Source organism: Fukomys damarensis, unplaced genomic scaffold, assembly GCF_012274545.1.
Source record: "Fukomys damarensis isolate Sample0158 unplaced genomic scaffold, DMR_v1.0_HiC HiC_scaffold_23, whole genome shotgun sequence".
NCBI classification, from domain to species: domain Eukaryota; kingdom Metazoa; phylum Chordata; class Mammalia; order Rodentia; family Bathyergidae; genus Fukomys; species Fukomys damarensis.
The window spans coordinates 10,184,440-10,207,739 of NW_022900935.1; the positions used below are offsets into that span (position 1 = coordinate 10,184,440).

The 23,300-nt window shown below is 35.2% G+C and overlaps 1 protein-coding gene across 3 annotated transcripts in view; it reads right to left on the minus strand.

The window, feature by feature from the left end:
* Kdm1a (lysine demethylase 1A) overlaps positions 1–22,692 on the minus strand; it is a 49,824-nt gene extending 27,132 nt beyond the window's left edge. For 2 of the 3 annotated variants that reach the window (XM_033767713.1, XM_033767714.1), the window contains exons 1-3: positions 22,531–22,692; positions 9,709–9,768; positions 3,655–3,788 (exon numbers count right to left, since the gene is read on the minus strand). In XM_033767713.1, the coding sequence (XP_033623604.1) occupies positions 3,655–3,788; positions 9,709–9,768; positions 22,531–22,681 (345 nt within the window). In that variant the 5' untranslated portion in view covers positions 22,682–22,692. The remainder of the gene's footprint in view (positions 1–3,654; positions 3,789–9,708; positions 9,769–22,530) is intronic. The other variant, XM_033767715.1, reaches the window with a different exon arrangement.
* Positions 22,693–23,300: the final 608 nt, after the last annotated feature.

Sequence of the window (23,300 nt, forward strand, 5' to 3'; positions counted from 1 at the left end):
ATATATATATATATATATATATATATATATACACACACACACACACACACACACATATATATATTCATTCCTGTTTTATACAGACATACACACAACTACCATATTTAAGTCTTACCTAAAAATTAATAAAGACTGATACATGGACAAGGTTTCAGCAAAAGAGTTAACCTGGTTACACATAAACTAAGTTATAAAGGGATATGATCAGATCAATATGGACATTCTATTGTTCTCCTAGGCCACTGTCAAGGGAAAATGAATTCCTCATTCAGTGCAATCAAAATATATGATGATTTTAAGAAAAAAATTTTTTGGTACTGGGATTGAATTCAGGACCTTGCACTTGCAAAGCAGGCGGCAGAACCACTGAGCTAAATCCCCAGCCCAATTTTTTAATTTTAAAAAATTAATTGCCAGGGCCGGGGATTTAGCTCAGCGGTTCGGTGGCCTGCCTCGCAAGCGCAAGGACCTGAGTACGATCCCCGGTACCAAAAAATTTCATTGCCATAAAAGATACACTGCCATAAATCCTTAAGACACTCCCTCTTCCCACTTCAAATCCCATCGTTCTTACCACTGAGCGTCCTCTTTCATGACTATCATGACAGAGTGTGATAAAAAAAATACAGAGAATGCTGCTGCAGATTACTACACAAGAGAAAGGCAGGCTTATAAAAATAATACAGCATCTCCTCATGTATCCTATTCATCAGGTCTGGTATCATGCAACTTCTGGCTCTTTTCCAAGGTCAAAATAACCATGAAAAGCAAACAATTTTAATCAAGTCAGGACATTGAGGCAGCCATGACAGTGCAACTAAACACACTAAAAAAAAAAAGGACTTCCAGAACTGCTTCAGAAAGTGACAAGAACGATGGCATTTGTGTGTCTGAAGTGTTTTGAGGAGTGATGATGGCAGTGTAACAAAATTTGGGGGGGGGTACTGGGGATCGAACTAGGGACCTTGTGCTTGTGAGGTAGGAAACATAACCACTGAGCTAAATCCTGGACCCTCATTGTACTAAGTTTTTAACATTTACTGTTTTTTTCAATTACACTGACCCAAACATCAACCCTCACACCAAACTTTTTTCTTTCATCCTATAAAACAGAGCTCAGGTCAGATTTTCTAGTACAATAATCTTAATGCTATAGTTTTAAAATTGGGAGGCAAAATACATACAGAATGGATACAATTTTTGCTGAAGAAAATGGCTTACTTATATTCTGATTCACAGCCAGAGACTACAACTCTAAACTGAGCCAACTCTTCCCTAAATCTTGACTTTTGGTCAAAGAAAATGAATCAGAGAAGCCTGAAATCAGTATAAATCCATGACTCAAATTCAAATAAAGAAAATCTTCCTTCAGATACAACAAAAAGCATGACAATTTTGTCTAAATTTCTCATTCACTTTTTAAAAATCAGTCTTTTCTGTATTGCAAAGTGCAGTACAATCTACCAATCACTGGCTACATGGGATAACCAACAATCCAAATTTAACAGCAGTTTTGCAAAGTTATGGAAGTTACTGACGGCTAAAAAGCACCTTGCCTCCTCAATTTTATGGCTTCAGAATTTTTGATAACAACAAAATAAGGAAAAAATTACAGAGGAAATACAAATGACTAGTCAATTTTAGTGATCTAAGAAATAGAAAGCACTGAGATGATGTTGGCTTTCATAGAAGCACAAATTGTTACTTTATTAGCAAAAGCAAGAGTAGCACCAGAGCACGAGTGTTGACTGATTTCAGTCTTTCTGAGAGGCAACCTGGCAATATGTATCAAAAGTTATAAAGAGAGGCTAGGGATGTAGTTCAGCAGCACACCACCTGCAAGGAAAGTGCAAGGCCCTAAGTTTGATTCCCGATACCCTCCTCACAAAAAAAAAAAACTAAAAAAGCATTCATATCCTTTGACAAGGTCATTTCCTTTCTAGATCTCCATCATGAGAAGTAAAAGCTCAAGCAGAATAAAAAATATATACAGTTGCTCAGAGCTTACTTACAATAAGGCAAAAATGGGAACTTAAATGTCTAGCTGTTAAATTATAACCCAACTTTCAGGTAAAGCATTCTAGACATTAATCATTCAGCCAATGGAGAAAGCTGAACCAGGTGAGAAAAGGGTAAGATTTTCTCTAATCCTTGGGGAGAAAGACAAGGTTACTACTTAAAAATTTTTTCTTGGGTTGGATTTTAATGGTAGAGCACTTGCTTAGCATGCACAAGGTCTTGGGTTCAATGCCAGCACCACAAAAAGTAAAAAATAAAATAATTGTTTTATATATTCAAATAAAGATTCTTAATGGGTATAATGAGATTATAAATGAAAAGGATCCCCAAATAAATCCAAATAGGGTCTCAAGGTATAAAAACAAAAATTTCATATATAGTTCTAAAAGTACCCAAAGAAAAAAGTGTTTAATAATAATTATCTCAAGCTATTCACTTCTGATGCTTTCAGAGTAGCATTTCTGTCCTTTTTCCAAACAAACCATCTTCCTTTATTTTAAACTCTGCCTCTTTAATTCATTTGTTGCCACATTTACAATTACAGCAGCTGCGTGTTCCACATAAGGAGTCGTATGTACATCCCACCCCACAACAGTAAGAAGATGACTAGTTTTCTCTTGGGGACTGGCTCTTCTATTAATCTGCAGTCTCAGGCTTTTTTCCTTGGGTTTTTAAATACAGAATGAAGCCCATCAAGGCTAGAGTTACAAATTAAATTATCTCAAAGTACAAAACATAATTTGAGAACCCGCCCCTTGTCGTCAAGCTCCCCTCTTTGTTTAGGCCATGACTCTGAGACCCTAGGAGGCAGAGAGCACCACCAGATAGTGGCTATCAGCGTCTACCCTTCGGGTTCTTGGCCTCATTCAATTTTGTTTCCACAGCACTGTGCTGCTTGCCACACTTAATGTGCAAGACCAATAAAAGATTTTATACAAGCTTTTGTTCCATGGTGAAGTTTTTTTATTTCTACTACATATGATTTAATATCAGGTTAGCCAAAGAGAAATGATTTGTGCTCAGAAGAAAAATAAAAACCCCAAGTTGTTAATATGGATATGCAGCAGTGTTTTCCTCATTATTCATCCAATCTATATCCAGCAACCAGAATAAGGTATTTTGACTCTTCCGGTCAGTTAAGTCTGTTAACCACACCCACTTCCAGTTTCAAATAACTGAATTATATTTGTTTCTTTAATGTGATATTTCAGCAATCTATAAGCCTCTGGCTATATATACAGCTTCTAAAATCAAGTTTTATGTCTGTATTAATATTCATTATTAAATTCATTCTTTTTCTTTCTGTGCTGGGTATTGAATCTAGGGTCTTGTGCGTGCTAGACAAGCCCTCTCCTACTGAGCTGTATCTCCAGCCCTCAATGTCCTCTATGAATACATTCTAGATTAAACAATTATTAACATTTTATCCTATTTCATTTAGTATCTTCATTCATGTGTGCATTTGTGTGCGCTTACCAGGGACTAACAGAAACTAAGAAAAACAAATAAAAAATGGTTATCTCTGGAGTAACAGGATTACAGAAAACCTAAAATTCCTAATATTTTTCATTTTTTTTATAAAAGTCACATGCATTTTCTATAATGCAGATGAAAATGGCCAGCGTGGACACTTACTGTGCGGTTTCTGATAAATAGAAAAACTTTCTGGGTCTGCTGAGGCCCACTGATGATGTCTGGGAAACAGGCTGCTTCCTGAGAGGTCATCCGGTCGTGAGGAAGTCTGCTCTGGAAAGCTGCACCCTCCACGCCTAGCAAAGAAAGCAGAGGATGACTAGGAAATGCACAAATGAGTACAAAACTAGGAATGACAATCTCAAAACTCCTCTTTTTTGCTTTAAGAACTCTAAAGCTTTGCCTTTTCACACAGACCAATCTTGCCTCCATTCTAAACAAACACCTTTTACTTCACGCCAAAAGCTAAAACTTCCTTATAAAATCAACCACTCTTTTGATTTGAATATATCAAAATCTGGCCAGGCGTGGTGGCCCATGCCTATAATCCCAGCACTCAGGAGGCCCTGGCAGGAGGATCACCTCAAGTCCAAGGTCATTTGGGGTTTCATAGTGTTCAAGGCCAGCCTAAACTACAAAGCCAGACCCTGTCTCAAAAAACAAACAAATTAAAATTTATAATTTACTAATATATCAAACAATATACTTTTTAAGGCATAAGAAGGCATTATAATATTTTTTTCATCTGTAAAGTAATTTTATACTGATGTTCTAAATTAAAATGAACACCATTCACAGCATACAAATTTTTTTCAGCCTTTGTACTTCAGGCTGGCCTTGAATTTGTGCCAATCCTCCTGCCTCGGTCACCAAAGTTCTGGGATTACAGGTATGTGTCACCATGCCCAGTATCAGAGCATACAACAATTTTTTAAAGTAAACTAGATTAGCTGGCATGGTGGTGCACGCCTGTAATAATCCCAGCTACAGGAGGATAGCAAGTTCCAACCTAGCTGCAGCAATTTTTTTTTTTTTTGGAGACAGGATCTTCCCTATGTACAGTTCAGGCTGGCCTTGGACTCACTATGTAGTCCAGGTTAGCCTCAAACTCACTGTGACCCTCCTGCTTCAGCCTTCTGCTGGGATTACAGGCATGCACCGTCACATCTTGCTACATCCTGAGCAATTTAGTGACTCATCAAGACTCTGTCTCAAAATACACAATGAAAAAGGCTTGGAGCCGGGGATTTAAGGTTCCACTGTCTGCTTTGCAAGTGCAAGGTCCTGAGTTCAACCACTGGTACCAAAAAAAAAAAAAAAAAAAAAAAAAACAAAACCCCAAAAACCCCAAAAAGGCTTGGAATATAGCTCAGTGCAAAGATCTTGGGTTCAATGCCCTGTACCAACCAAAAGGGGGGAAAAAAAGTAAATTAGATTAAAATACTTTAATGTACACTACAGCAGGAAAGCAATAGGGTAGGAAGCAGAAAATGCAGTTGCATGCCTTCTTTTAAGGTTCAGCATAGAACAGAAAGATGGCTCTAAGGCTGAATAATCAACAATAGAAAAGAGGTATCTTGTCAATAGCATCCTTTAGTTCTCATTATTCAATACTAGCAAGTAGTGAAAGAAATTAAGCAGACTACAACAGTAAGTCAGAATAATGTAAGAAATGTATCATTTCTGGCAGAAACATTAGAAATGTTCAAACATAAACATTTAAATTGTTACTACATGTATTATATAATACATACAGTGTACACAAATACTATATACAAGAAAATTTATTTTGAAATTTTTTGAGTCAGGGTCTCACTATGTAGCCAGGCTGGCCTTAAACTTGTGGCAATACTCCTGCCTCATTCAGCCTCCTGAGTATTGGGATGAAAGGTACGCCCATCATACCAGCTTTGAAACTCTTTAATTGCTTACTAAATATTTTTAATCAGTAAGTACAACTTTATAAAATATTTTAAGAAATATATTTGTATACTTTGTTCTCATATTCCTAAAAAGATACACTTTTTAGTTTATAAAAATACAAAGACACAGAGCTAAGGTGCAGCTAAATGGTAGAGCACATATTTAGCATCTCTAGCATCCATCTTCCCCCCCAAATCAAGACAAAATGTAGTTTCAAAATTCAGTATCCCTGAAGAAAATATGTTAAGCAACAAAATAGGTACCAGATGCCCATATTTAATCATTTTAAAGCACATAAAATAAGTTGAAAGTACTGTTACTGAAAGTAAAATTAGCAACGGTATTAGTAAGATTAGGAAAAGAAAATGAACAAAGCAAGTAAAGATTTAGCTTAGAAAACTATAGATAAGCTACTGAGGAATCTGTTTCCACAAAGATATTCAAATGGCAAACACTACTTTAAAAAAAAAGATTAATAAGAGGCCAGGCAAAAGGGCCTCACACTGATCCAGGCCACACATTAAAAAATACAATTCTTGGAAGGAGAAAAAAGGTCCACTGTTAAAAATGAGGGCATAAATACTGTGTTTTATATTACTATATAAAATCAACTATTCTTATATATAATTAATCCCAACCTAAAACTAAAGACTATCAGGAACAACAACCACAAAAAGTACTGTCAATACAATTAATTATTTCTCAGGGGGAAAAAAAAAAGTGAGAGCCATACTGTTACAAGCATGAAATTAAGGCAAGAAAAGAAGAAATGCTATCAGAAATAGAGGTTATTTCAGTAAATACAAAAATTTTCAAAAACACAGCTTTGATGTCCCCATAACCTCTCCCCAAATAAAAATAAACAAAGACCAAAAAAACACACACTATAAGGAGCATTATAATATACATATTAACCCTAAGTACCTGAACCAAACATCTCTAGGTTACTCCTCAGCATATTTTAATGTGTTTTATTACCATGAAAATCAATTAGCTCTATTAAATTCCATTTCTACCTGACAAAAAGTTTTCTTTTTTGACTATACTAGGATCTGCGTTTAATAAGTGGTCACTGAACACCAATTCTATTCCAAAGTACTATTTTTTAATGATCAATAGAAAAACATATAGGAAAAAACCCTGTTAAGTCTCCTATTAAATTTAGTTCCTCAATGTAAGTGTTTTTACCAAAACACAGATTTCTGATTTGGGTATGTAAGTCATGTGGTAATTTCAATGTATTTTTCTAAATCAAATATTTAAACAAATAAAATTAAAGAAGCTAAAAGTTGTGATACTAACATATACTTGAATTAATACTATTCTCCACCTTCCACACAGCATCTTTAAAAACTAGTCATCCTTAAACTCTAATATTAATCTTGTTCGGAGCCGGAGATTTAGCTCAGTGGTGATGTTGCCTGCCTCACAAAAGCAAGGTCCAGAGTTTGATCCCTGGTACCAAAACCAAAACCAAAAAAAAAAAAAAAAACCAAAAAAACAAAACCCTAATATTAATATTATAAATGAAAAATTGACCCTAAAACTGTCAGTAATTAGCTCCTTTTTTTGTTTAAGGACGGTTATTTCAAAGAATGAAGACTATTATCAAAATTCAGAGGAAAAGCTTAATCCTTTTCAAAGAAAAAGTTAATTTAGAACTCAAACTATTGGCAAAGCTAAATCAAAACATTTCTTACAGTGAAATGAGACCATTTTGGATAACCCATTTCATAAGTATCTCTTTACAGAAAAGAACCTCTTAAAATTTACTTGACTTTAACAATATCTTTATTTTTTAAAATTACCAATAGATAGTACATGTAATTTACACTTGGCTCTGGAATGTAATTTTAGATGTGATTAACAGAAATCTATCATTCTGAAAATTCAGAATGTTCCAAAGATGCTAAATTTTTAAAAACTTCAAGGCTGCCTACAAATCAGTCTTGTCTTCTGATCAATTTGTTCCTGCTCAACACTTCATATGGGAAATTCCTGTCACCTTCAAGAATGCTAAAGCAGACAGACCTTTCTATAGGTTTGACTGCCTCATGTTTTCTCTGAAAACAGTAAAAAGTAGGTCAATATTTAAGAGTATAATTAAGATCTTTTGGGAGCAGGTCAACTAGAGAGGGAGAAAAGGGGAGTTGGAAAAGCAGGTGAGATTATAGGCCCATTATTCCATGAAATAATTTTCCTGATGCTTGTAAGACAAGCTACAGAGGTATACAAATATACATTTTAAAAAATCAAATCAAATCAAAGGCCTCCATGAGTTACTTGCCTTTAATTTTTTTTAAATAAAGTAGAACTAGATTTCTAGTTGAACAGAGAAAACAAGAGACTAAGGAATCTACATAAAAAAGACAACATTAATACACTAAAGATGTACCACATCAAGTCTTATAATAATTTAAACATAAGAATAAGAGGAGGAGAGAGGAAAAAACAAAGTTACACAAAGTCATTTGTTTACACTTTAGACTTTTATTGTTTAGGGTGAATGTCTATTTTAAACAATTCTAGCAGTGTAAGGAAAAGACTACGTACTAAGAAGCAAGATTCTGGGTTCTCATTGCTTCTCCACAACTGCTGTTTTCTCACTGATCAAGTCATTAAACTTCCTTAGGTTTCAGGTCCTAATTCATATAATAGGTAAATACTATCTGTTTGAAGCAGGAAGCTAGAGAAGGTGACCTCAAGTTCCCTTTTAGTTCTAGGATTTAGGATGTACATGTTAAATGGAGGAGGATTTTTTAAGAAGATAAGATCTCAGCTTCAAAATACCTATGTTAGTCATCTGGTTTCATTAAGAGAAGAATGTTAGCTGAAAAAAAAAAAAGAGAGAGAAGAATGTTGATCACTTATAAGCCTGTTTCTAACTCTTGATTTTCCCACAAATGCATGCTTCTGAGCACGACAAAGACCCAAAGAGAAAGCTCGAAGGATCACTACTACTCCTGGAAACACTTAAAACTCACGTTCAACACTTAAAACTCAACAGAGCACCAGTTTTACATGAAAGTCTACTCTTATTTTCAGCAATATACCATATTGTTTATATAAGCAAAAGAGCAAATACTGCCATAAAAACAAAACAAAAAGAAGAAAACTCTTTCTTTGAGATAAAAAATTTCTAAAAGACTATCTCTGATCCATTAAGCATTTCATCTAAGATTTTCTTGGACTTAATATGATGAAAAACATTCTTGGACATTTACTTGGACATAATTTGATGAAAAACATTCTTGAAATCTGTTGCTATGGACAACAGACTCTGAATAAGGATCTCAACTCCTCTATGATACTGAGCATGAACCTTTGATTCTCGGGACAACATTTAAAAAAGTCTACTTCTAACTTTCAAGATCCCCTCAAACTATCACCTAGTGTACTAACATGCAGCTATCACCCTGGTTCAAGACAGTAGAACACAACACTCCCAAGACCTACTACTGCAAATTTTAACAGACAAATAATGTTAAATGAAACTTAGTTGAAAAGTGAAAGGCTCCAATAGTGAAGTAATATCCATTCCAATTCTATCAAAATGCAGTTATAAACCGGCTTTGAGTACTGGAACACACAAAACATCCTTCAAGAGGCAAAGGATGAAATATAGATATGTTACTTTGGGTTCTTGGAATAAACTTAATTTTTCCAGATGGTGACTCCTATAAATTTTTTACTTTTCCCTACAAGTAAAAATCTATACTGATTTGAAAAAGAACTTCAAAGACTTTTTAAAGATAATTTATGCCTGAGAAACAAATTAAGCCATAATATGATTAACTATGCAATAGTAATTGAAAAAAATGTGCCCAACATCACATAACCACCATAACTATAAAGATGTCAATTGCCTGCATAATTTGTCTCACTAGTCCTAGGATACCTCTCGATTCTTTGTTTTTTTTTTAAAAAACACTTCCAAGTCTGTAGTTTCTCCGCTCTGTGAATACTGCTGTATTTCTTTTTAAAGATCCCATGATTCTAAGTTTTATATCGGTTCACATTTACTGCAAAGGCTGCTGGTGAAAAGAGTGCCCGCCGTCTCCTCAAAAACATGAAGAAGAGTGGAGGGCTGAGATCGGCCTGAGGACTTTGACAGGTTTTGCTTGCCTTTGTTCTGGTATGCTCTCTCCTATGCTACTACTCTCTCCTGTAGGTTACATTTCCTCTGAGCTTCTGGCTTAAATGTGGGTACTACAGCCAAAATCACTTGCAAGCATCAATCCCTAACTTGGCGGCTCTTGCTACTAAGTGGCAAGCATCTAATGCCACCCTCACCTGATGCTTGGCCGTCTCCATACCCTCCAGAACTGTCGTCTTGAAGTCCTCCTGCTTGCCCTGTGGAAGGAAAGAGGAGAACTCAGGGACCTTACTCCATAAATTAAGATAATATCTGGACATAAAGGCCTAATAGTTGGCGACTCATGAATTCACCACCAACTAGTAAACCCATATTCAGAGAGCTCCTTCTTCTGGAATCAAGGCCCAGAGCATTACATCATAATCTTCCAAATTCCTGGTCAGAAAATTTCAGTTTACATTCTGATTCTTGTTGAAAGGAAACAGAACAATGTACGTGGTATTTCTAATCACTAAATTTTTGTTCTCAGTCTTACTTTTAGTAAGTCAGGATGGGAGTGAGTGAGTATAATGTCTTTTCCTAACCACTGCTAGACTGAAAATGGGTATGATATGGGCTCTAGGACCAGGAGTTGTAAAAATCTAGCATCAACTTGTTATTTATTCCTTTAGATGTCTATCTAAAAAGACAGATAAAGACAGTAAGTAAAACACTGACAATTTCAAGAAAAATCTCTCCTCTTCTGAGTTGGGAAAATAACTAAAAGATTCAGCTCTTTCATATATTACACATAGTACATAATACCAGAGCTGAATAAGCCAGAGCTTTATCAGTAAAACTCCTGAACATACCCTAAGACAGCCTTAGTCAGATGCTAAGCACGGCACACAGACACACTCTTAGGGGGATGAAGGGAAGGCAAGCAAGATCTTGGGGGAGCTTCTAACCCAAGCTACATGATAAGCCTTACTAAGAAATTGTCCTTGTGGATTAATGTGTAAAAGTAACTTTAAGAAAAGCAAGCTTCCTTCCAATTCAATCTGAAAACATCTGTACTATCTTCCAGACTTCCAACATCTATCATGAAGAGATGCTATGACCCTAAGCTTCTAGCTACCTTGTGCACTATAGAAAAACTACAGTGTGATCCCTAGAAGACATAAATTCTACCTCCCAGCTAAATTCATTAAAATCTCAGCTAACTTCATTAAAAAGCTTATTTTAAAATACATATCCCATATAGAAAGCGGACGGATTACTTCACTATTTGTTAAAAGGGAGCCATAAAATCAAACTAACACAGCCCTCTTACTATAAAAATGGTCCAAGATCTGTGAAACTTTAAATGACATCTTCATTCTTAAGTATATAAAGGTATTTATATGACATGATTTCTGATAATGGTATTAGAACGTGCAAGATACATATTTTTTTTGAACTTGATCTTAGCCAAAAGGCAGAGAAGCGATTACATATTCCTTTGAAGATAGAATCTTATTCTAAGATTATTTCACTATGCTCTTGTCTAAGGGGTTTTCTAGGTCCTAGAAAGTTATGCTCAGATAATACAACATCTGATATTTTTTGTTTATAGTTCTCAAAAATGTGCTCATTTCAACAATACATATACAGTCCTCAGAAAATGGCACTTGATTATGAAGAGAGCCACCAATCATTAAATCCAATCTGCAAACTTATGTTAAGTGTAGGCCTTGCAATTTAAACTATACTTAAAGTTTAAGTCTGAAATATTAATTCATGGTAAGTTCTGGATTTAGTCGCACACACAAGGAGCTCAGAGCAAAGAAACAGTTTCTGAGCATAACTTTTAAGCACTACGAATAACACTTTCCTAACTCAAATGATGTTCCTTACTTAGCAAAATACGAAAACAACCTCACACGATAAAAGCATCTTCCCACTACTAAAAAGTAACACAAATAAAAACAAAAAGCATTTTCAAGCTAGCAAGTTTTAATTACTTTATTCTTCCTAATTCTATCATTTTCCTTCTTTTCCAACTACAGGTCATAAAATAAGTTAGTTTATTTTAACCTGCAGGTAGCTCTTGACAGCTTTTCTTTGCTCTGAATCCGTGGTACTTAATAGATTTCCTGCCCCTAATTCCTAAAAGGGGTAACAAAAGCAAAAGAGCAATAAAGGCAGTGTTTTTTGTCTTTTATTTAAAAAACAAAACCAAAAAATACACACAAAATGAAACTCATACAAATACTGTTCTAAAACCTGCAGAGCTCTTGACAGCTTTTCTTTGCTCTGAATCCGTGGTACTTAATAGATTTCCTGCCCCTAATTCCTAAAAGGGGTAACAAAAGCAAAAGAGCAATAAAGGCAGTGTTTTTTGTCTTTTATTTAAAAAACAAAACCAAAAAATACACACAAAATGAAACTCATACAAATACTGTTCTTTTATTAAAATATAGAGGAGAAATATGGAAAGTACTATTCAGTGTCCTGGGAAATTTTTTAAAAAGAAAACTAAAAAGTGAATTCTCTAACCATAACATATTCATAGGTATTTTGCTTATTTCTTCAAAAAGCTGACTAGGATCATCGTCATTAGTGGTATTCTGGACCAACTCTTCATCAGTTTCTTAGCAGCACACATATAAATGTGTGCAGATAACTTTCCAACTAGGTAGTGTCTTTAAACATATATAAAATGCTTTATTCATCTACTTTGTGTCTTTCCAGCTTAGGACTCTACGTTTTACAGTGGCACAAAGACATGTGACAGCAGCAAGTACAATTATTGTATCTTTCATAAAGGTAAACTCAAAGTTGAAAATGAAAATATTCAAAATCAATAGTCTAGTAGCATCTAAATTTTAGCAATATTGACATTCCTTTTGTTTTCATCCCAACCATCCTCCCTACACATGTGAGCACATGTGCACACGCATGCATGCATGCACGCGCACACACACACACACACACACACACACACATACACCACAAAAATATCCTCCAAGTTCAAGTAGAAACTATTAATACAGGTTCTTTGAATCTATCTTCTCCGATTCTTTTTGGCTGATCTTACACAATCAACTTTCAGCTGTCCTTAATTGGGCCTGATTACAAGTGCTTCAGTGACAGTCTCATCACTGGATGTTTCTCATCTTGATTAAAATACCATTCTTCCAACATCTTAAGAGGGTGCCTAGTGAACTTTCAAACACATTTATCTGGATTGCCAGGCATGGTGGTGCACGCCTGTAATCCCAGCACTCTCGGGAGGCTGAGGCAGGAGAATTGATTTGAGACCAGCCTGAGCTACACAGTGAGTTCCAGGTAAGTCTAAACTACAGTGAGACCCTGTCTCAAAAAAGCAAATACATTTATCTTGGGCTGGGATTTAGCTCAGTGGTTCCACCTCGAAAGCACAAGGACCTGAGTTTGATCCCCCATACCTAAAAAAAAATTATCTGGCAAACATGGAGGTGAGTGAAAATCACTGATTTGCTGTCTCTGGGAACTTCAGTTCAGGCTAACTAGTTTTTCAAAACAACATTCATACTTGATAACTTTGAAAACATTGAGAAACTTTTAAATCGCCTAGGAAGCAATGATTTTTAAAAATATGAATTATCAAAATGGTGAAATTTATTGTGTTAGGGATTTAGCTCAGTGCTTCCACTGCCTACTTTACAAGCACAAGGTCCCGAGTTCAATCCCCAGTACCAAAAAAAAAAAAAAAAAAAAAAAAGGTAAAATTTATAAAATAAAAGCAACTGCTAAGCCCTTCACATCAAACTGAATTTGATAAACTCATAAGGGAACAACATTTCAAAGGATAAAACCATCTCTGAACACATAAATCTCTGTATTAACAAATCAGTTGAGTTTCTTATTTAATAATCTCACTAATTTAATGCTTACTGAATACCCTTCTAAAAACTCCCAAGTACCAATACAAAGTAGAACAGATGGAGTTTCTATTTCCAAAGAACTTTTAATCAATTTGGCAAAAGATGAAAACATCCACAGAGAAACCTTTTTTTTCTTCAAGGAAATAAGAAATCACCACAGACTGGCCAATCGAGGAAATTTTTCTGCACAAGTCCAGAGACATTTGGACAGACTGAGAAGCAGCGAAACTACCACTATAGACCAGAATGTTTGCAGAGGCAAGGAGAAAAGGACAGACACAGTATGTGAAGAGGACTGTGTAGCACCTACTTCATGCAGGAGATGGTCTGGAAGTGCAGTGGGGGATCAAGCAGAGCAGGAAACCCGGCTTCCTCCATGTCTAATCCTAAACTTGATCTTAGTAGGAATGGGAAAAAACTGATCTCTGGGAAGAAAGCAGCAAAACAAGTGATATTTTAATTAAACTAATCTGACCGCTTTGTACCAGAAGGATTAGAGAAGGTGACCTAAAGATCCAATTGAAAGGCTACTGAAATAATTTAAATGTGATGTGAAATCTACTTGGAATAAAGTGGATAAATGGATAAAGCACAGCAATTGGAAAGGCTGTACACCAGAAGACACATGATTTCACAACAGACTTGGTAAAAGGGATGGATGACTTTTAAGAGGACTCTAGGTTTTAAATTCAGGAGAGTGGTAACGTAATGGGAAAAAATGGGAAATTTGGGAGATAAGTTTATAAAAATTAAATGGAATTGCTGGGCATGGTGGTGCAACACCTGTAATCCCAGCACTCAGGAGGCTGAGGCAGGAGGATCGCTGTGAGTTCGAGACCAGCCTGAGCTACATAGTGAGTACCAGGTCAGTCTCATCTACATAGTGAGACCCTGTCTCAAGAAAAACCAAATAAATAAATAAATGGAAATGTTCTAAAGATGGTTAGAAATTACTAAAACCTAGAAAATTGACTTTAAGAGACTATAAAATAGCATGGATGTAATAAGTGGCCAGTGAGTGAGGCAGTTATAAATGACTGATCTCATGAACACAAAGAAAATCATAGCATCAAAAAGAAATTGTTGGACCGGGGATTTAGCTCAGTGGTTCTGCCACCTGCTTCCAAAGCACAAGGTCCTGAGTTTAATCCCTGGTACAAAAAAAAAAAAAAAAAGAAGGGAAGGAAACTGGTCAACAGAGACAAGTGACCAAATGAAAGGGGTGAAAACCACACACCATTGAAAAGGCAGAGAGTTATGATCAATGCTCACCACTTCATGCTTGCCTTTCTGCCCTCTTGGTAGTGAGAGGAGGCTTTAAGAACATCACCTAAGTATCTCTAGATGCATTTCTTTCCAGCTACCTTTTTTTAAAACCATATGACTCTTGAATAATTAGAATAAATGATCTGAAACAGCTAGAAGAAATGCAAAATAAAAGAAAACTAAGCTCATACAGGCAGACTAAACAGGAAAAAAAGCCTCAAGGGTTCCTTTGAAGTAGAAGCTGATTAACACTGCTTATTTACAATGTTCAGTGCGCACCAACAAAATTTTCAATGAAATTTGTGGGTTTCAAATGAAAGAGAACAGTCCCAAGGTTAAACTGTCATTTAAAATAATGACCAGATACCCTCTTAAGGTCTTAAAAGGGGAAACTTCTGATTGGAGTAGGTGTCTCCTGAAACTTCCACTGTACCACTGCAGAAGTTAAGATTAGCAGCAGGGATCCTCTCCAAAGAAAGTAAAGCCCTACAAACAAGCTAGGGAGGAAGCAAACCCTCTAGAAGCTAACAGAAAGAACTAACATTTTCACAAGAGACTTACCTGTCTTGTTACTTGTTTTTAAAAAGAACTGTAATAAACTTTATTCTGGCACTCCTATTAAAAGTACCACTGTCACATTTCACACTTGTTAACAATGAAAAGAGTGCCCTCCCTAATAATAAAATCCCCTTCTCTGTTCCAAGTGACATTTTCTTAGAACTCTCACTACTGACATGTAACCAAACATGAGTAAAGGATCCCTTCTACCACACAGACTAGGCCTTAGGTCTATATTATTAAAAGAAAAACACCTTTCTAGCCATTAATTTTATATGTTCTTCTATCTTCAAATAAAATGCAAAAAATCCAAACAATAAAACCAAAAACAAAATTTCCTCAAACCCTATCTTCAAATTTAAAAATCTCTTTGATTAGCAAATACAGCAAGCAGGTCAACATACTGTATCTCAATAAATGATACATGAATTTCTACACTGTTACTCTCTTCGGAGGAAAAGGGCTGCATCAGTAGAAAGAGCTACAGTTCTCATAATTTAACAAAAAAGATTAAATACCAGATCTAATTCAAATGTCTTCACATATGCACACACATGTTGCTAAGAATGTTTAAAGAACAATCTGTTTCATAAATAACACATTACTGACAATGGGGTACTACAAACACTTTCAGGTTTTCCAAAGTTAACATAGGATTGTATCTATACAATCCATAAACCGACTTGGTTTTTCTGAATAAAACATCAATCAATCCTATTCCTATTCCTGGTGCTTTGTTTAACTCTATGTTTAATAAATACAAGATGTTTATACATAAAGATGATTTCACATTTTTCATTTGATCTTTATAGCAAGTCCCATGTAGAAAATGAGGAAAATCTTCACAAATTATCTCATTCTTCTACAATAACATATTCAGACCAAATAACAGAATTGCAAAAAGAATTCAAAGACATTTATAAAAATAAAGTTCCTCTGCTAGATAAATTATTACTTTTCCTTAAAAAGTAAAAATAATGAGCTTAAATTGTTCTCTAAGAAAAGTACCTAAAAACATCAGATTCAATTTTCTTACCAACCAAAAGCAGTAAAAACTTAAAAAAATCAAGGTTCTAAAATTGCCTCTCAGCTACTTTTTACAAATCTCTGAAAGAGGGCCTCCCTATTAGACGGGGATGTAACAGAATCCATTATCTTCCCTATGGGGATAACATCTGAGTAAATTCTCACCAAAACTGAAAACTATTCCCACTCAGACTCCACTTGTAAACATGGACAGAGTAATCTGAGAAGTTACAGAATGATAAAAAAACAGATTTATGTATCTTAACTACTACCGTAACTATCACCACTCATGCCCATTACCAACTGCAATCAGTATGACTGCCTTGAAGGGGAATCAGGGCTCCTTTTAAGTTATATGAAGAACTATACAAGGATAAAGTTAATATTAGGACCACTTTTTTTTTCCTTTTAAAGTAAGGAAACCAACCTTTCAATTCTTCTCTAGTCAAATTCTATTATACTAACTTTATTTGTTTGTTATCTGAAGGAGAAGGGCAGCACTACTATTTGTAGGTATTCAGCTAATTAACCATCAACTATCTCTATAACATAAAAAATAACAGTGCTTGGTCCCGGGATTTAGCTCAGCAGTGCTGCTGCCTGCTTCACAAGCGCAGGGTATGCTTGCAAAGTCCAGAGTTCGAGCATGGTATCGTATCAAAAGGTGGGGGAGAGGGAGAGAGGAAGGGGAGGGGGAGGAGGAATAAATGTGCTCACATAAAGAAAAGAAAGCAGGTAAATGAAATAGACATTATAGCAACTTTAAAGGATAATTCAAAAGATTCTGCCTTTCAGATTTTTACTCTGCTGAATAATTCATCTAATTTTCAGTCTTCAATCTTTTGTCATGTGGATATTTGCATTATTATAACAGCATTTGTTATCAAATTTTTAAGTTTTTCTACCCATAATAGATAAGCACTCTACCACTAAGCTTTATCCCAAGCTCAAAGTGATTTTTAAAAATATGTTCAAGCCAGCAGTTTATTAAACAAGGTAAAAACAAAATCAAAACCACACAGAATTTTTTGTCATATCAACTTCTCACATCATGAATTTTGTTAAGAACATCTTTTTCAGGTACAGACAACTTTCGAATTTCCCATGTACAAAATAGAAAAAGTTTTCTCTTCTACAGGGAGAACCTCCTCTGGTCCAACGAGATAAACAAGATTAAGTGATTCCTCCCAGAGTCATTCAATAAAATAGATAACCAATGATATAATGGGAGCCTCTGAGCTTCATTATAAAGTATCAGCATCATAATCATGCCTGGAAAAACTGGTCAGCACATGCACTCGCTGTTACACACAGGCCCCTAATTTCTCTATTGAGAAACCCATTTACTGGAAGCTTTGAGAAAGACATCATGATATTCCATTTCAAATTTCCTTTTATTTTAATGTTTCCATAAAAGTCTCGAGCTATGCATAAAAAAGCTACTTCTCCAGGTCAGTCTCAAATACATAGTGAGACCCTGTCTCCAAAAAACAAAAAACAAAAAACAAAAAAGCTACTTCTAACTCAAAATAGAATATATCTTCCCAAGCCAGATCTCTCTAGAGAAAACACAATTCCAGAAGCTATTTAGTAAGGATTTTCTGGTAAATTTCAACTGCGAAAAGACATGAGGAGAAAAAAAATCAAAAACATGTTTTTATATGAAAATCAAAAAAGCTAAGTGCTAGGAAGCCAGTGAACACTAAAGTCTCACTAATGTGAAACTGAAGAATGATCTACTAAGGTACATAAGGTAACAAATATCCACGAAAGCAAAACAGACTTTTTCTGAAAGAAGGCCACTTCTTTCAGGGCAATTATTCTAAATCAGAACGTCCAATTGAATATACTGTTTTATAGAAATTATGTGACCCTACTAATAAACACACAACTCTAATGCAATCTGCTCAAGCAAAACCTATGTTCATCCTCACAGAAAAAATACTGAGAAACCAAATAAACCCATCATTTGTTAAAACAAATATATTAAGCAAGATAATAAATATAAAAATACATGGAAATTTTTAAGAACACAAAATCAGATAGGTTTAAATATCAACATCTTATTTAATAAAAATAAACAAATAAAAAAAATTATCTATTTTGATCATCAACAGGACTACAATGTTACATTAAGTTATGGTTAAAAATTAAAAATCTGAGGGCCCAGGATTTAGCTCAGTGGCTCCGTTGCGCTCCATCGCTGGCCTCACAAGCACAAGGTCCTGAGTTTGATCCCTAGTACCAAAAAGAAAAAAAAATTGAAAATCTGAGATGTAGGAAAGAGGTAAGAAAGGGATTTCGAAAAAAAAAGAATTAAGATGTGTCATGTACATATACCAATTCTTCACAAAGAATGTGATCGTTATGTATTAGAAACCTGTACTAATAAAAAATTAAAAATAAAAATATAATTTTATAGGTTATACAAATTGTGTATTTTCAAAAATAATAATATACAATTTTAAAACTATTTTTTTCTGACTACATGTATCATAGGTTTAAGATGTGAGGTACTCTTTTTTTGGGTTACTTTAAAAATATTTGTATGTTCAGTTTTAATTTTCCTTTTGTTTTGCAACTACATAAAAGAATGTTTATTAATTTCTAAATAATGTTGTCTTTTTTAAAAAACTGAAAAACTAAAAAGTGTTTAAGCCAAAACAGAGAACTCCTCCAATAAAATAAATCCAACCAGACAAAAACAACTTTTTATTCTCATTTTAAAAATGAGACTTTAGGGACTGAGGGTGAGGCTTAATGGTAAAACGCATTCTTTGTATAAGCAAGGCCAATCGTTCAATTCCCAGCACCTCAACCCCCCTCCAAATATACTCTGATAATGAGAAAAATGTCCCTGGACTCAAACCTGCTAAACCCAACTACCACAACAGCCTTTCCAGTCTGTCTCTTTACTCTGTTAGTTGTCTTAACAGAGCACATCAGATCACTTTCTAAAGTATTTCAGTACAACCTCTCTTGCCCCCCTCAAAAAGCCCTCAACACTTAAGGGTGGCAGTGGGGGTGGGGATAGCTTGGGGCAATGGCACCAGCTTGTTTGCCCTGCAAAGAAAAAACAAAAACAAAACCACCCCCAGTCTCCTAGCTTAGCTCAAATTCCCCGGCCAGCCAGGCTTCCACATTAGGGCTCCCAATCCCCTTTCCAGCTTCCTCCTAGGTCCTCTCCTTAGAGGAACTTTCTCCAGTCAAATTATTTCACTCGCTGACCTCTAAATACTTCATGCTTTCATAAGTGACAAAATATTTTCTTTTTAAAATTAATACTATCAATAGCAAAATTAACTTTTCTAAACAAATTCAAAAGTTGGTAATAAAATTTATGCAAGCATTACATATGTATTTTATAAAATTAACTACTAAACAAATGACTGAAATAAAGAAAGGGTTTGATAAGGAAACAAACACATCTTCCAAGATTTTAGTAATTCTATATGACAATGCTTCCACTTAGTTTTTAACTGAAAACACTTGTGAAAGAGCTTTTTCTAATATAACAAATGTGGTAACCCAGCACAATTTCCAAATATTTAATTCACCTGATAATACTTTATAATTCACCATGAGGAAACAGTCTATTTTTAAATTATGAGGCTAGTAAGTTACTAATGCTTCCTAGGGAAAAATACTTAATTCTCCACAGAAACTTTCAAAAGATTCTAAATTATTTTAAAGAAAAACAAAATATTTTCTTGCTATCACCAATGAGAGCAAAGTTAAGTTTATAACAATTTGAAGCAGCGTTGGTGGAGATAAGTTTTTTTGAGAGTCTTACTAGATAGCTCAGGCTGGCCTTCAACTCACTACGCAGCACTAGCTATCCTCAAACTCAGAGCAAGCCTCCTGCGGGCAATGATTGCAGGTGTGTGCTATCATGCTTGGCTTAGAGAAAAAATACATTTTTGTTATCACCAATAATATATTGGCCAATTTTGGCTATCACCAAAGTGTCCTCTAAGCACTATAGATGGCCTCAATTTAAAACTTTTAACTTTCCTGCAAAAGACTAGGATAGCAGGATGTGGTGATACCTAGCTGTAATACACTAAGGTCAGTCTGAGCTGCACAGCAAATTCAAGGCCAGCTTGGATTACACAGTGAGACTCTGTCTCAAAAATCTAAAAACAAAAGATTAAGACAACCTATTTAAACTAAAGCATTGCACTGTAATGCACTATAAAACACAGCATAAGAACAGCTGCCCCAATTCCAAAATCCCTTTTTGCTAAGATACTTTTTATAGGAATAATGCCTGACATTTGCGAAAAAAAATCAAGAAAGAGAAAACACCAAACCCAATACTTAGCTTCAAATTTGCAGTGGACAAAGAAAGGCTGGAGACAAGAGCTGAAAGAAGGGAAGGGAACTAAATGTAGAAGACTACCACACAAGGAAAAAGAAAAACAATAGAAATGATGTTGATGTACAAAGGGACCTACACTCTCTCACTCACTCGACTGGGGTTATTGGTCCCAAAGGTAATGTACCATGGAGACTATAATTAACCTTCCGATGAGAAGTTACCCAACAAATCACTTCAAGACAGTTTTAGGAAAACTACTCTTCTAAAAAACAACAAAAACAAAACCTATCACTCTTGTGCTAAAAGTGAACCCAGAATCTAACTTCTCTCTGTTTTTCAAACAGTATTACTTTGATACTTTATTTCAATCCTGTAAATTATAAATTTGTATTACTCAGCCAGGTGTGCTACTGCACACCTATAATCCCAGCAGTCTGAGAGGCTGAAGCAGAAGGATGGCAAGTTGGAGCCCAGCCTACTAGAAAAATTAGTAACTGAGCAAGACCCTATCTCAAAAATAATAAAAAGCGCTGAGTATGTAGCTCAGTGGGAAGACCCTGGGTTCGAACCCAGTACTACAAAGAAAAGAAAGAAGGGCCAGGGATTTAGCTCAGTGGTTCCACCACTTGCCTTGCAAGTCAAAGGTCCCGAGTTCAATCCCTGGTACCAAAAAGAAAAGAAAAAAATTGTTTTTAATCCTCTCATATGAAGCATACTGGTAAAAAAAAAAAAAAAAAAAAAAAAAAACTTCTACTAATTCATAGTAACCTCACAGAGAAGAAAATACTACCAAAGAAAGCCAAAAGAAAACTTGTCAAAACATGTCATAATCTGGATATTTTAGGAAAGTAACGCCAGATACAGTGATGGACCTGAAACCCAGCATTTTGTTTTTAAAGAATATAGAGCTGCTAAAAAAAATATATATATATATATAGAGAGAGCTAAAAGAATTGGTGAGGTGAGTAAACCTGGAAGTAAAGGAAATATAAAAATTATTTCAAAAAGAGGAACGTAGTAAAAAACTCAAAGTCAAGAAGAAATAATGCAATGTCATTAGGAAGAAAAGACACAGGGGTGGGGATTTAGCTCAGTGGTTCTGCCACCTGCCTTGCAAAACTTAAGAACCCCAGTTCATCTCCGGTATCAAAAAAGGCACAAAACATTACTTAAGATTTTGGTTTTCACTTGATTTCTCTAGAACAAAAGGGTACCCCACTGGGCTGAATATCTCAGTGAGCCAAGACTCAAGGCTGGGAATGTTACCGGAAATTCTTTAAAGCTGCTTGAAACTCTGAAACCAATACTGGAGACTCTACCATTGTTTCCTTGGTTTAAGGAAGCTTGTGCTAGCTAAGACTTACTTCATAGTCTTTCTCAGATCCTTCTTTTGGCTGGAGGGTCAATAACTAAACATTAAAAAAAATGTGTCTTAAATAACTAAACATTTACAGGCACTCAATATATTCTTCTTTAGACATTAGAATAAATGAATATTTATTTAACATTTCTTCACCAGGAATAGGCATTTCTCAAAACACCCATTATCATGAAAGTTTTAGCAGAAAGAATGTATGTTGTAAAGGCATAATTTAGTCAAAACAATTTCTCTTAACATTCTACCTTTAAGTTCTGAGTCAGTGATGGGATTCTTAGGATTTGTCATTTTGTGTGTTTTCTACAACCATTTACTTTCTCCTACTTTCAAAATGCTTTGTACTGCCACGTCCTTCTAACCCCATCCTTTCATTTCTTTCTACATGTGTACAGACATACATAAAAGACTATCAGCACTATACTATGTATGCATACATATACACACATGTAAAGACACAGAGAGCAAGAGCCCCAATATCAGAATACACACCAAAGATGAAAATATAAGTAACACTGTGAAATAGGAATAAAACCATTTAATCCTTATTTCTAAGATGAAACTGTGAATGGTTACTACAACTCACCAGATGGTTCTTCGGGTTCACTTTCATTTTCTTCCTCAGGTGGGGCTTGAGGGGGTGGTGGGGGAAGTTTCTTTTCTTTCTCTGCTTTAGCATTCCTCTCTTCCTCTGAATAATATTCATCTTCTGAGAGGTTGGCCAAGCTTTCATCCATCTCTCGGTACTCTACCTATGTAGAGATTGTAACAGGAAAAGCTAAGTACAGTGAACATCTAAAATCAGGGAGCCGGGCGTGGTGGTGCAGGCCTGTAATCCCAGCACTTGGAAGGCTGAGGCAGGAGGATCACTGCATGTTTGAGACCAGCCTGGGCTACATAGTGAGTTCCAGGTCAGTCTCAACTACATAGTGAGGCTCTGTCTCAAAAAACCAATAAACAAACAAACAAACAAACAAACAAACAAATAAATAAAACCAGGGAGCCTACATGGAACTATTAGTAAATATGAATGGCTTTCTAATTTGAAATTTTAAGGGAAATAAGCATATAACAAGAAACAAGCTAGTTTGTAATAGGAACTTACTATAAACAAAGGCCTCATGAAACAATCTTAGTTCAGGTTTAGCTTGATCTATAACTTTCACATAGTAACAACGACCAATTCAAATCACACTCTGAGGCTCTCTACACCTGAGTGTTTTGTTTTATTTTTCAGTGTATATGTATCATACTTGTATTTTGGAACTTTCAAAAAAACAGCTGTATCTCTGATGAAAATATAGTCAACTAGAATACCAAGTCTAACAAAAAGCCAATGTTTTTAAGTACTCCATG